Below are 12,994 nucleotides of genomic sequence, written 5' to 3' on the forward strand. Positions count from 1 at the left end.
ACTTCACCAATCCGGAGCCAATTCATTTGCAAAAGCAAATCAATGACGCCTCCTTGCCTTCTTATGGCCTTGGGATTCACGAAATAGACTCATAGCTGTGACTCTGCGAGCTCTTGCTCAGTCACGCCCAGATCCAGCATTCACAACGCCAGGGGAGTCCCGGGGTATAAAAGTCCCCATCTTTCCCCAGCAAAAACTATCTTTCTACTGACAACTATCTCAAGGCACCTTACTATACTACGCTTCAACCATCAATAATCTTTCGTTGATATGAATGTCTTATGCATCTTTGACTCAGCCTCTAGTCGAAGCTATCCTAAAGCAAAAGGATATGACTCTAATAGACATCTTTGTCCGAAAAAGTATATAGCTTTAATAAAGCTCCTCTACATGTATATCTGGTCCTGTCTGGACATTGCGTCCTCTGTTTGGACATTGCGTCCTCCGTCTAGACATTACGTCCTCCGTCTGGACATTGCGTCCTCTGTCTAGACATTGCGTCCTCCGTCTGGACATTGTGTCATCCGTCTGGACATTGCGTCCTTAGTCTAGACATTGCGTGCTTGGTCTGGACATTGCGTCCTCCGTTTGGACATTGCGTCCTCCGTTTGGACATTGGGGCCGAGATGGCCACGGACAACAAGATCAGAAACGTTATTGGAATAGAAACCGTTCTTGCAAGTAAAAGTGGTTCTTCCAGCGACTCAGGTGGCAGTAAGCACTCTGCTATCTGTGGAGGTCGTGAACCCAGGGACGGCCTGTCACGCTGTACGCAAAATATTTTGAACTGAGTTCAAACAGGCAAGCAGCTATACCGCTACCATATCGACATCTCAGGCGAAACAGCTGGTAGAAAGCCTACCGGCAAGAAAGTGTGTTATATCAGATATTTATCTTCGAAGCATATCTTTCTCAATTTTATAAGACTGTTTTAACAGTTAACATCGCTTCCTTGAGGATTCGGAAGTTCCTCGGTCATATCAAAGATTCCAATACTTATTTTTGGTTTTGAAGCTTTGCAAAGATAAGAAATTGCGTCTTTAATTCAGAAATCATTGGAGAAAGATACTATAGCACAAGCTACAGTACACTTCAGAGTCTAGTAAAGACTCCGAAATCTAGCAAATCAAGAAAACGGAAGGCAGGCTCCATATGCCGATAACCTGCAAGACTGCCTTGCCTGTGTTAATTTAACACAAATTTGAGCCTTCTTTAAAACTTCATGGTCTTTATTATTGAATAATAAAAGATTTCTTTCTAACTATTACCTACAGAAGCCATGCGGCTTCGACAGCTTGGCACCATATCATTTATGGTACATTGTGAAAGGGGCTATTATAGCTAACAGAAACTAGAAAAGCTGCATAAGCCACGTCTTTGTGAATCAGTGGCGGAGTACGACTCAGTACTTATCCCGTCTTCATATTTACCTATAAGAATGACAAGATGATAACACCTACAGTATTTATAAATATGTAAATCTCTAAGCTTTTTTAAATCTTGTTTTATATTACCAAGATTGGTCAGCTACAAGGATTTGGAACCCTTACTGCGGCAAATTTGCTTCACGGGTCTCAAATGTCAATGAAGTTCGGATTCAAGGGCAGCAGCCTGCTGCCTCATTCGCTCGTGACTAAGATAGGTCATACTTACATCGATCATGTTGTCCTCTGATGTAAGCTGTGTTGGAAAAGCTAGATATTTACTGGGAAGAAGACAACAAAATGTTTTGGTAATTACGAATTCTTCCTCGCATAACAGTACGAACTTTAGACTTCCTCCCAAGTTGCAGGATTGGGAGAAGACATTGGTACTATATACCTTCTGGCAAAGCTTTCAGAAAAAGATTTTATCGAAATGATTTTGGCTAGACTGTCAAGGATAGGAAATGCTTGCCAGACTTACTGCCTGTTATTTTGGCAAAAATGGCCATTTTTCCATAATTCTACTGGGAAATGTTTTAATATTGATCATATTTCCGAGTCGGATGATCCTGCAACAGGGTCTTTACGACAATGGAACCTCATCACCGTGGATGACAAAGGCCAAATGGCTGAATTTTGGCATAACATGCGACTTTCTTTGCTAATAGAATATTTATATAAATATATTCAGTAAAGGAGTACATCGTTGCAGTTTGCCGAAGGCTGACATGAAGCTTCAGACACTCGGGATGGGGCATGGTCTCTCCGCATACTTTCCAGCAATGCTTTCCGACAGTGTCAGAACTGACTATAGGAAAGAGCCTTTTATTCGTTAAGTCGTTGAAGCTGTTGTTCTCAAAGAGCTGCGTCTCTTGAAACACAAAGCGCGTATCCCTGTTTTCAAGGGCATCACTTTGTATGGTGTTATGCCCAGAAAATATAGAAAGTGGGGAAAAGATGTCAAAAATTCCTTAGGGTGTTTAAAAGAAACCACATTGAACTATCGAGCGGGCTTTTAAGACAATCTGTCTTTATATACAACATATTAATATAGCGGATTACAGGGGTGAACGAAAACCGCGTGGCAAACCGTCAGAAACCTCCTCTTCATATAGGTTCTCAAGGAAAAGCGGATTAGTTATGAGAACAGTATACAGTCAGCAGGATTAGTGACTATATGATAAGCCTGTCAATAATCATGGCCATCTAAATACTCTGCACTCGACAATAATATGATTCTTGATACGTTTCTCAATCACACAAGGAAAGAATAGTCTAGATCTAAATTTCCACGAATTGTATGCCCAGTATTAAACCTGCTAGCCTTGATTAGACATAACGTAGTCTTTTTGGTGGTTGATATTGCTCAAGTGATGGCTCCTATTCTGATAAGACTGGCACGTCTTTCAGACTTGATACATTGATATGGTAAACTAGAGATAATGGAACACATCGGTTTCACCACGATATTTGCTAACGTAGAACGTAGAATGATATTTCCCCGGCACATATCTCTCTTCCTTCCTAGCTACTACCTGTTGAGGTGCAGCTGTGGCGGTTGTGCCACATCCGGGGACTATTTTATCAGCGAGGGTAGGCCTTACAGCAGCTGAAAAGGAGCGTGTACATCAAAGCGAGCACTACCAAGATGGTAGCAATGAACAAAAATCAAAAGCTGACATCAAGTTTTTGGAACCTCGGACAAGCTAGGAGAAGTTCAGGAAACCACTTATGGCAGGTTGTTATCGCCTGAATGTGTTCAGTAGCTCGACACCCACATCAAATGATAGACTTGTCGGTCAAATTGTATCAAATCATATATATTATAGCATGGGCAAAGTTGCGTCGTTCCCCAAGTCTCTTCTGATTGAGTGTTCCCTAAAGTTTTTGCAGACACCGCCTCTCCTATTGGTCGATCGGTACTGATGACTTGCGTATTCCCTCCAAGTAAATCTGCCAACTGGCAAACAACGTTGTACCTCCGAATGTTGGGGCGTGCTCCGCCAAAGGCCTTGTTCGCCAGCAAATGCGAGCTAGGACATCCTGTTCTCTACGAAATATCAGAATCATAAGCCTCGGTCCCCTCTCCAGAAGGTGCTTCACTTTACATTCATCTATCATACGTCCTGGCCGTTAAGACTCTGGAATAAACAGGGTGAGGGCGCCCGCGCCCATACCGAGATGCGAAATACAAGTCACGCAATAATCGAATATTATACATCTTCAAACTCCTCATCGTCATCCTCATCCGACTCTTCTTCTTTCTTGACCTCCGGTTCAGTCTTGATCTTCTTCGTCGTCGGTCCTTCATCACTTCCCGTGGCTGGCGTCGCCGCTGCTGTCTGAGACGTACTGACGCTCGAGTAATCCGTATCCAACTCCCGCTTGATACCGACCGAAGATGCAGTCGAACTCTGCTGCATCGGCGCACTGGTAGGGCCTCCACCAGGCGTAGGCGTGGCATTGACAGCAGGAGAAGCACCCGCATCACTAGCGGATACACCCACATCCTCAAACTCATCGAACTCATCCGAGTCCTCTTCCGCACTGCTTGCATCTTCCTGCGCCTGCAGGGCCTTCTCGCGCTCCATCTCAGCGTAGTACGCCGCGACCTTGTCATCCAGACCGTTGATCTCCGGTTTCCGGTCTTCGTCTTCGGCCTTAATCTCCGATTTGATGTCGACATCGGTCTCGGATTTGATCTGCGGCCCGCTGCCCGCTGACGTGGTCACCGTGGAGTGGGTGTGCCAGACTGGCAAGGCATTCTGTTTCTCGACTGCCGCTTTGCGCGCCGCTTCGGCGGCTTGTTCGGCGGCGGATTTCTCTTCGCTAGAGGTGAGGGAGATTTCGAGGGCGGTAGCATCGGTCTTGGTGTTTCCGCGGACGGCTTCTTGTTGTTGCTTCGAGGGCACGATGACTGCTGCTCGCGTGGGGTGGGTTTGCTGGTTCCGGGCGACGTCAATTTTATGGTCCCAGGCTGTGTCGAAGTCATTGGGAGGGATTTCGACGGAGTCGATTTGTTTGAGGAGTTTGAGCATCGTGTCCAGTTGGTTCATTAGTTTGCTGTTTTTCTCGTGTCCGGTTCTGTCGATGCCTTCGGCGCCCTTGACATCTTCGGTACGTTCGAGGATCGCCCCGCAGTTTTGGCATTCGAAGCCTTCTTCGCTGTAGAGACTGAGGACGTCGAGTTCGGTCCATTCGGAGCCGCACCGGAGGCAGATGTATTCTTTGCGCTCTTGGCTGGGTGTGTATTGTGCTTTTATTGTGGAGGTGAGTTTCGAGACTTTGTATTTGATCGCGTCGACGACGGGGTGCAGTGGGATGTAGTAGTATTCGCGGTTCACCGGACGTGTTGAGCCATCACGGATTTCAGCGCGCGTGCTCCTATTTTTGGGTGATTGTCAGCGTCGGTGGTTTCTCCGTGAGGGTGACGTTGGTATAGGCGTGGGTGTAGCTTACACGGAGATGAGGCGGTCTTCGCGCAACTTGGCGCAGAGTTTCCGTAGGTCTTTTTGTTGCATACCTAGGAGGAATGCAAGATCTTCTGCGTGTAGACTATGGATCATCAGGTCAGCATGGAGTGTCCGTTGTGATGCGATGATATCGGCGCGGGACGTACACGGAGTGGATGAAGAGCGCATCTACTACGAGGATGTGGCGGGTCTCGTAAAAGGCGCGCACGACGCTGCGGATGAGAGTGTTTGCGAGATCCATGGTAGCTGGTGTAGTTTAACAAGTGGTGTTTAGAGGCGGAATATAATACAAAGAGGGAATGGCGAGGTGGTGGTCAAGCTGGAGATTCAGTTGGCGCAACCGGCGCAAATGTCCTTGTCTTCCAGTGTCAAGCTCGGCGCTGCAAGATCACCATGCTTTGTGGGAGAGCTACTGGTGGGACGGACGTATATGACGAGAGCTCAATTGTAGTATATACTAGGTCGACAAAAATCGCGCAGGGAGGGTGAGGGGATTGAGTAGCGAGAGAGGAAAGAGAAGAAGAGGTTTGAATGAATGAAGCCGGCGGAGATAATTGACACCTCAGGCATACATGCATTGTTCTGCCTGGGGCATGCACATCCCCGCAAGCGGACTAGCGCGGAGATAGAAATGCGGCAACAGAAAGAAACGGCGAGCAGAAAAGCGCATCGACAAGCAGCTTTTCCCATGCCGCTCCACATTATCCTGCGACGCTCTTTGGTCCCCCATCTGTCAATTTCTGGCGCGCGCACTTCTCTGCGCACCCCCCAAGCGCGATTCTATTCTCCTGAGTACCTACGATCGCTTAAGGCCCGTCGCATCCCATGGACAATAACGAAGGAAGACCTCCGCAAGCCGGAGGCGGAGCTGATCGAGGTCGTAAGAAGCGGAATATGGGACGATCCGAGTGGAGGTATGTCGTGCAAAAACCCCGATCCGAAATATTTGGGTTGAGCAATTGATTGTCTGACTTCCAGCTAACCCAGAAAGTCGGAATATGGTAGATAAGAGAGCCCGCCACGATGCTCAGCAGGAAGCGAAACGTCGCAAGCTTGAGAATGGAGAGGAGGTCAGGGCTCCTGTGTATGCGACGCAATTCTCTCAGGAGGATATCGAGAGCGAGCAGCGCCGCCCTAAGAAGAAGGTCGCCGTGCTGCTGGGATACTCGGGAACCGGATACAAGGGCATGCAATTGTAAAGTTACGGATCCTTGCGAATTATCTCGAAGCATTATCGGAGCTGTTACTGATTGTCGGTAGGAGTGAAACGGAAAAGACCATCGAAGGAGAGCTCTTTGCGGCGTTCGTGGCGGCCGGCGCCATCTCCAAGGCCAACGCAACCGATCCGAAGAAGTCATCGTTGGTGCGATGCGCGCGTACCGACAAGGGTGTCCACGCCGCGGGAAACATTGTTTCCTTGAAGCTGATTGTCGAAGACGAAGACATCATCCAGAAGATCAATGAGAAGCTCAGCTCGCAGATTCGCGTATGGGACATCCTCGTCACGAACAAGTCGTTTAGCAGTTATCAGCTGTGCGACTCTCGCATCTACGAATACCTCATCCCAACCCACTGTTTCCTGCCGCCTCACCCCAGCACTTACCTGGGTAAGAAACTCGTCGAGTACGCCGAGAAGGAAGGTGACATGGAGGGATACAAGGCCCGACAGGAAGAGGTAGCGAGCTACTGGGAAGAGACCGACGAGAAGTACGTCCGACCGATCCTCGACAACACGCCCGAGGATATCCGCAAGCTCGTTGAGAAGGTCCTCCACCTGAACGATGAGGACCGGTCCGCGCAAGACGACATGTTCCAGACACAAGACAAGCCCACATTGGAGGAAACCACCGAACGGCCATCTACTGAAGAAAAGCCCGCAGCCGCCGAAAACGACGAGGCCGAAGAAGCGCGCCGACGTAAGGTCTTCGAGACCGTCAAGGCCATTAAAGCCGCCTACCTCCAGGCGAAGAGGGCCTACCGGATCCCGGCCCAACGCCTGGCCCGCGTGCAAGAAGCCCTGGACAAGTACGTCGGAACGAATAACTTCTTCAACTACACCATCCAAAAAACCCACGCCGACCCGTCCTCGAAACGTCACATCAAGTCCTTCAAGATGGCCGAACAGCCCATTATCATCAACGGCACGGAATGGCTCAGCCTCAAGGTCCACGGCCAAAGTTTCATGATGCACCAGATCCGCAAGATGGTTGCCATGGCTGCCATGGTCGTGCGCTGCGGCTGTGATCCCCAGCGCATTGTCGAGACCTACGGTGCCAATAAGATCGCTATCCCTAAGGCGCCTGGTCTAGGCTTGCTTCTGGAACGGCCCGTCTTCGACTCGTATAACCGGAAGACCCACGAGACCGGAAAAGACCCCATCGACTTTGACAAGCATGCCGATACCATCAATGAGTTTAAGCAGCGTGAGATCTACGATCGTATCTTCCGTGAGGAAGAAGAAACTCATGCGTACGTGTCCTCTCCTCTCTTCCCCTTGATCAAATTTACACTCCTTGATTCCAAACTAATGACTCTATCTCCCGTTTAGTTTCTCCGCTTTCTTCGGTCACCTTGACCACTACTCGCAAGAGGAATTTCTCTACGTCACGTCGGGTGGTATCAATGCGGCGAGACTGGTCTCGGTTCCTGCCAATGGCACGGAGGAGAAGAAGTCGCAGCGTGAGGCGCTGGCAGAAGTAGAGGGCGGTGCGTCGGAGGATGAGGGTGCTCCCCCGAACGGAGGGGAAGAGGGAGGTTAGGTAGATAACTGACGTGCTGTCGACAATGAATGACTGATGTTAGTTTTTATAATACCTGAAAGCCAGTTACCACCCACCTACGATCCTCTAAAATAGAAGCAACACAAATCTGACTTCCCTTGGTTTACCCCGGAAGCGCCCCCCGATGAGATGTTCTTGTAGTAGCACAATGAACGGCTCTCCTGAATATCTCTCTGTAGTAGTACCAACTTGTCTAATGTGCCAACACTGTCTCGCCGCTAGATTTGCTCATATGAACAGCATGTATAGTAGTAGCTTAGCTTGATTCTTTTGTGCTTTCTCGGAGGCGCCGCCGCCGACACATCGCTAACAGCTGCTCGAGCACCTGCCACTTATGACCGTAGCCTGCCGCCGATGGGTTTGATGTGAAGCCGGCCAGTAAGGTGTCTCCGTGGTGATGGTGGTGTCGTCCATGCTTTTGATGGTTGAGTTCCGAGGAAGGACGGACGGATAGTTTAGTTAGTTGGTGGGTTGACGTGCGCCTGCTTCGACACACGACAACTGCTTAGCAGTGCAGCATTCCAGTAATATTGAAATATCAATGGAATGAAGCACTTATACCATACATCCTGAGCGGCTTACTTAGAATACTACTTTCATAGCACACAGTTGTCTTCGAACCTGATGTTTTATCTGGCATTAGCTACGTTTGACATTGGAACAAGAATTACACAAGTTGGGTTAAAGATTTCAGTATTTCACTGATTGAATTGAGATTGTTCCCTAGTGGAGCATCAAACTAAAGCTGATAATACACGCAAAGTAAAGCAAATTGTTCGAGTTGCGCGTTGTAGACAAACTAAAAGCTAATGTGACGTGCAGCAGGTCAACGTTAACACGAGATTTTCATGGCTTTTTTTCCAAGTCGGGAATCCTCTTCACGACTGCCTGCTTCGACTTTGCTTGTGCCTTCACCATTTCCATCATCACCGTTTGATCCCAAATTTTCAGTTTCGGTGTGTTCCTTGTGGCCCGCGGTACTACTGCCTAGTTTATTCAACAAGGTCAGTTTATGCAGCATCAAATACTAGACATCTTCAGCATACCAGGAGGGGTCCAGCCCGCCAGTTCTTGGAGTTCTTGTGCCGTATCGGCTTGTCGACTTATAGAAAACTCAACAATTGGTTTTCTGTAGGCGGAGTTAGCAACCGTGTCTGACATGTATGTTTTAGAAATCGTATCATCTCCGTAGAACTCACCTAGTCCGAATGGAAAAGTACCACCAGATCAAGATACCAAAGAGAAGAGCAGTCAAGCACGTAGCGACAACATAACTGACCATGGCGGTCCACCATGGTCCTGGCATGGATGGGCTAACGCTATTGGAAATGGCAGGCATGATTGAGAAGAAAGGCGGAGTTCTGTAGTAATAAACGATGATAATGGTAAACGTAGTGCTCAATAATCGAAGTGATGATCGTAAGAAGAGTGTTTAATAATTGCAGTGATGATGGTAAAAGAACAAGCAACGTTGGCAGTGATGGTTGTTCGGAATTCCTGGACCTGCTAATCGAAGATATTATGTTAGAGTGTTCTCTGGATTGGCAGGAAGACACAAGGGAAGGAGCGACTGTCGCCACGAAAACCACGTACCTACAAGGATACAACGAGACGAGACTCGGGTTGAAACCCATCACCAATTCTCCCAGCCAGTCGAAGTCTCGGCACTAGTATCATTGCCCCAAGGAGCATTCCAAGCTTCTTCTTCGCCAGGATAGATGTTCTCTTGATCGTCAGTAGTGCTTGCCATAAAACCAGCATCATCGGTCGGTGCGGGGGTCTCTTGAAAGTTATATGCGTCGTCGGTATCACTAGTCATCAGGCCAGCGCGGACGTCCACAACGAGACTCTGATTGACCAGACTCTGCCAGTGCACAAGGATTTCGGGATGAACGTCCAGCGGCTTGTTTTCACTGAGCCTGTCGTTATTGAGGATGGCCCCATTCGCTACAACGATCAGACACGCTCGAGCCCTTGTGAGAGCGACGTTTGCACGGCGATTGTCTGAGGCAAAGCCCAGTTCGGACTTTTCCCCCGAGTCCACAACCCAATCCAATATGATGAAGTCCGCTTCATGTCCTTGCATGGAATCGACTGTTGCTATTTTCACCATATCCTCCCAAGCGATACTGAGCTTTTCGGACAGTTTCATCATGCGGCGTATGTATAGTTTCTTTTGGTCCGCATATGTCGTGATTATAGTGGAAGTCTTTCCTTTGAGCACGTCACGACGAAGAAGAAACTCCACGAGCTCCATGACGATAGTGACATTGGCAAGATTTGAACGAGACCGAGTTCTGTCATTAACCACAGTCTCCCCATCCATCACATTGACGCCGATGAGTTCCATGCCCGATTTGAAATTGACATCTGGCACTCTGGTCTTGAACCAACCAAGTAGCGCATCTGAAAACTTAGTATCCATGGAAATCGATTGAACGCTCGGGTTGTCAATCATTTTCCCATAGTAGGTGAAAGCGGATGGAAATTTTGAAAGACGCGGCTGCATGCGGTGTTGCTCAGAAACTAGTGTGAAGGGGAATTGGGAGCGACGAAGTCGATCAAATAGCGATCTTCCCATCTGGTATCCGAATTCGTTGTACCCGGGGACCTCAGACGCTGTAACTGCCAGGGGGGGGAGTTGCTGTCGGTCACCCCCTCTTATTGTTCCTAGAACATCCCCCGGCCTGTCTAGAGAAACGAGAGGTATCAGCACGTCTGGCTCGAGAGCCTGTCCATCTTCGTCTGCAATAATAACAATTTTCTTCCCGTTTGCACCAAGATTTCTCCTGACGATAGGTGTGCCGGCTAGATTGTGCGTGCAGGCTACAATGGATGCATCCTGGACCACAAGTTCACCAATGGCATCCCAGCACTTCTTGAACGCGGTCTCCTTTGCTAGCCATTTTGCGTCCTCCTCTGGGGAAGAAGGGCCCGGGCGTCGATCTTTTGGCTTAGACAAGTAGTTATTGACAACTTCATATGCATCCTGGATGTCATACTTGTTCAAATCGGTAATCCCATCCGGAACCACAGTATCATTTTTTTTGCTCCCGGGGCCAGATTTAGTGGCAGTTTTTCACCGGCGTTCAAACTCTCAGTACATTTTTCCTTGATGTAAGTTGGGAGAGTATAATCATCAACACCCACGCCCTTTTGAGATTGCATATCCTTGAGAGATTGCAAAAACCCGACGAGAGCACTTTGTTTCTCGGCATTGGTGTAGTTCTCGAGATTAGTTGGGCCCGCGCCTCCATCGGAATCCCGTGGACAAGCAGATGCTCTGGACCGGCTCTCGATTTCTCCACGACGAATACGCACGTAATGAACGCTACGCAGTGCGGTGAGTTGATCCGTCAGGGCATCCACGGCGGCATTGCTAGCTCCGAGGAGGAGGACGTTTAAACCACAGTCGTAAAGAAATATTGCTACCGCAGCGAGAACGGTGGTCTTGCCGCAACCTGGATAACCCTCCAAAAGGGAACAACCTGCCTTTGTCAGGCGAAGAGATCTGAAGGCTGCCTTTTGCTGGTGAGTCCAGGCTCTCAACTCCAAAAGACGACGCAGTGCTGAGTTAATCACATTCTGTTCGATTCCCTCTAGGAGGTCCACAGTTTTCAAAGCGCTGTTTTCTTGGTTTAGGAGAAGGTCATGCCATCGGTGGACTCCACCCTCACCCGAGCGCAGCTTCTCTAGCGCATTAATTTGTCGTTTGATAGGGGCTTCGTTGATATCGAACTTCATGATTCCCCCATAGTTGACAGTGGATTCTTCTTTGAGCAATTTGCCAATCCTTCCGCCGTAGAGAACAATGTTTAACTCGTCAGGTGACGTATTCTCATTATAGTCAGCGACCGTGAAGCCACTGACTTTCCACTCAGCGGCGGGTCCTGCGACCTGGGGAACTTTGACAGTGAGATTCACGTCTGTATATTCCGGTAACAGGACCTCGGTTCCTCTTATCTCGGTTGGCAATAGGTTGTCTTTGATTTGATTGGAATCCGGACGAACGTGGGCCATAATGGTAGATCCAACCCTCGTGATTCGAATACCGCATGGAACCCCCTGTAACCTTTTGACTTGTTCGTATTGACGCCGCCACTCGATTGTTGTTCCATACGCGAATTTAATCACGTATTCGTCGATGTCATGGAAAAAGTCCGTTGGTCTAAACTTCACAAGAGAGGATCCGTAATCTTGTTCTACCAACAGCCTAGGCACTTGTTGGCCAAATATGATTCTGGGCTCACCACTGTGGCCGCGATATGGGTGGAACGCCTTGGAATTGGGGAGATACCCCGATAGACCACCCAAGGCATCAAGAAAAGAGGTTATATGGTCCATCTTCGCGGGATCTAGATCGACCCGGAATTTCACTGTTTTCGGTTCCCGGTTGTTGCGAGATGTCAGAAGCTGTAGATGCTCGAACACTCTCTTGGCTGGGTCATTGAGACGCGAAACATTCTCATGGTATACACCATAGGAAACGCCGCCAATGGTGGTGAACTCCACGTCAATATAGCATGGATGTTCATACTCGACTCCGGACTGTCCTTCCGTTGCCTTGACTGTGAAATGTTTCTCGAAGTCAAAGTCCAGGACACATCGAGGCTGCTTCCCATCGATATGCAATGAGAATTCCAGTCGTGCAGAGTGCACCACGTTCTCTGGGTGCAACTCGTGCTTGACTTTCGAAATTTCCTCGGTCGCAAATATCTCAAAAGAGAGCTTTGATGCAATGTCCCGATCGATGATCCTGAAGCAGACCGCCGTATCCCCATATGAGAAAGTAGATTTCTCTGGCAAAAATCCGCCATCGGGAAGACAAAAACGAATCCACCGTTCTCTTGGGCCCTTGAAATAAAGCGCTTCTGCGGAGCTGCCCCTGGCCATTGCAATTAGAATGTTCTGAGATTCATCCTGGTTATTTTCCTTAATGCGAAGATCTTCGTTTTCCCTTGTCTGTGTACCATCCAAAAAGTATGAGTAATGCGCTTCTCAAATCGACAAACTTGGTCGTGTCTAAGCGACGGGGATGACTTACCGAGAAAGCGCCGCTTCCAATATTTTCGCTGTTTTCATCAGGTTTCCAGAATTCTTCGATCTCGTCCTGAATCCAGAGTTAGTATTGAGCTATAGAAATGGTCCGGCACATTATATTACTGACCTCCTCTACAGCCAGTTTCGCTCCTTGCGGACCTGCTTTGGGCTCGTCGAAGTTCTCCACATCGTCAACCTAGTAGACCACATCAGGGATTGCCCGCATACCATGAGGAATGTCTGGCCTAGCTTACCTGTTGTGCATCTTTGGCAAATG

The 12,994-nt window shown here is 48.5% G+C and overlaps 4 protein-coding genes across 4 annotated transcripts; 1 reads left to right on the plus strand and 3 right to left on the minus strand.

Annotated features, from left to right (window-relative positions):
* Positions 1–3,510: 3,510 nt before the first annotated feature.
* Positions 3,511–5,382, minus strand: BO87DRAFT_362972 (putative transcription factor TFIIE complex alpha subunit). The gene is made up of 3 exons (XM_025621655.1): positions 5,044–5,382; positions 4,884–4,979; positions 3,511–4,808 (listed from the first exon to the last, which is right to left on the minus strand). Exons 1-3 carry the CDS (start codon positions 5,136–5,138, stop codon positions 3,638–3,640), a joined length of 1,362 nt encoding a protein of 453 aa, XP_025477881.1. The 5' UTR covers positions 5,139–5,382; the 3' UTR covers positions 3,511–3,637.
* A 203-nt stretch (positions 5,383–5,585) lies between these two features.
* BO87DRAFT_427790 (pseudouridine synthase PUS2) lies at positions 5,586–7,656 on the plus strand (the record flags this gene model as incomplete). The annotated part of the gene is made up of 4 exons (XM_025627422.1): positions 5,586–5,811; positions 5,885–6,092; positions 6,158–7,366; positions 7,446–7,656. The coding sequence occupies 4 exons, from the start codon at positions 5,586–5,588 to the stop codon at positions 7,654–7,656; spliced, it is 1,854 nt and encodes a 617-aa protein (XP_025477882.1).
* Positions 7,657–8,509: 853 nt separating this feature from the next.
* On the minus strand, positions 8,510–9,016 carry BO87DRAFT_427791 (uncharacterized protein; the record flags this gene model as incomplete). The annotated part of the gene is made up of 3 exons (XM_025627423.1): positions 8,510–8,664; positions 8,724–8,806; positions 8,877–9,016. The coding sequence occupies 3 exons, from the start codon at positions 9,014–9,016 to the stop codon at positions 8,510–8,512; spliced, it is 378 nt and encodes a 125-aa protein (XP_025477883.1).
* A 294-nt stretch (positions 9,017–9,310) lies between these two features.
* Positions 9,311–10,711, minus strand: BO87DRAFT_312756 (uncharacterized protein; the record flags this gene model as incomplete). The annotated part of the gene is made up of 3 exons (XM_025619592.1): positions 9,311–10,060; positions 10,118–10,395; positions 10,456–10,711. Coding segments are annotated over 3 exons (1,284 nt in total), but the record flags the coding sequence as incomplete, so codon positions are not given.
* Positions 10,712–12,994: the final 2,283 nt, after the last annotated feature.

The sequence above is a fragment of the Aspergillus neoniger genome (genome assembly GCF_003184625.1).
Source record: "Aspergillus neoniger CBS 115656 unplaced genomic scaffold BO87scaffold_24, whole genome shotgun sequence".
NCBI classification, from domain to species: Eukaryota; Fungi; Ascomycota; class Eurotiomycetes; order Eurotiales; family Aspergillaceae; genus Aspergillus; species Aspergillus neoniger.

Bases quoted from the DNA above. Each gene is read 5' to 3' on its own strand.
- BO87DRAFT_362972 (XM_025621655.1), bottom strand. From the start codon at position 5,138: ATGGATCTCGCAAACACTCTCATCCGCAGCGTCGTGCGCGCCTTTTAC. The intron at 4,980-5,043 runs GTACGTCCCGCG...GATGATCCATAG, and splicing joins GCGCTCTTCATCCACTCCGT to TCTACACGCAGAAGATCTTG. The intron at 4,809-4,883 runs GTAAGCTACACC...ACCCAAAAATAG, and splicing joins GAAGACCGCCTCATCTCCGT to GAGCACGCGCGCTGAAATCC.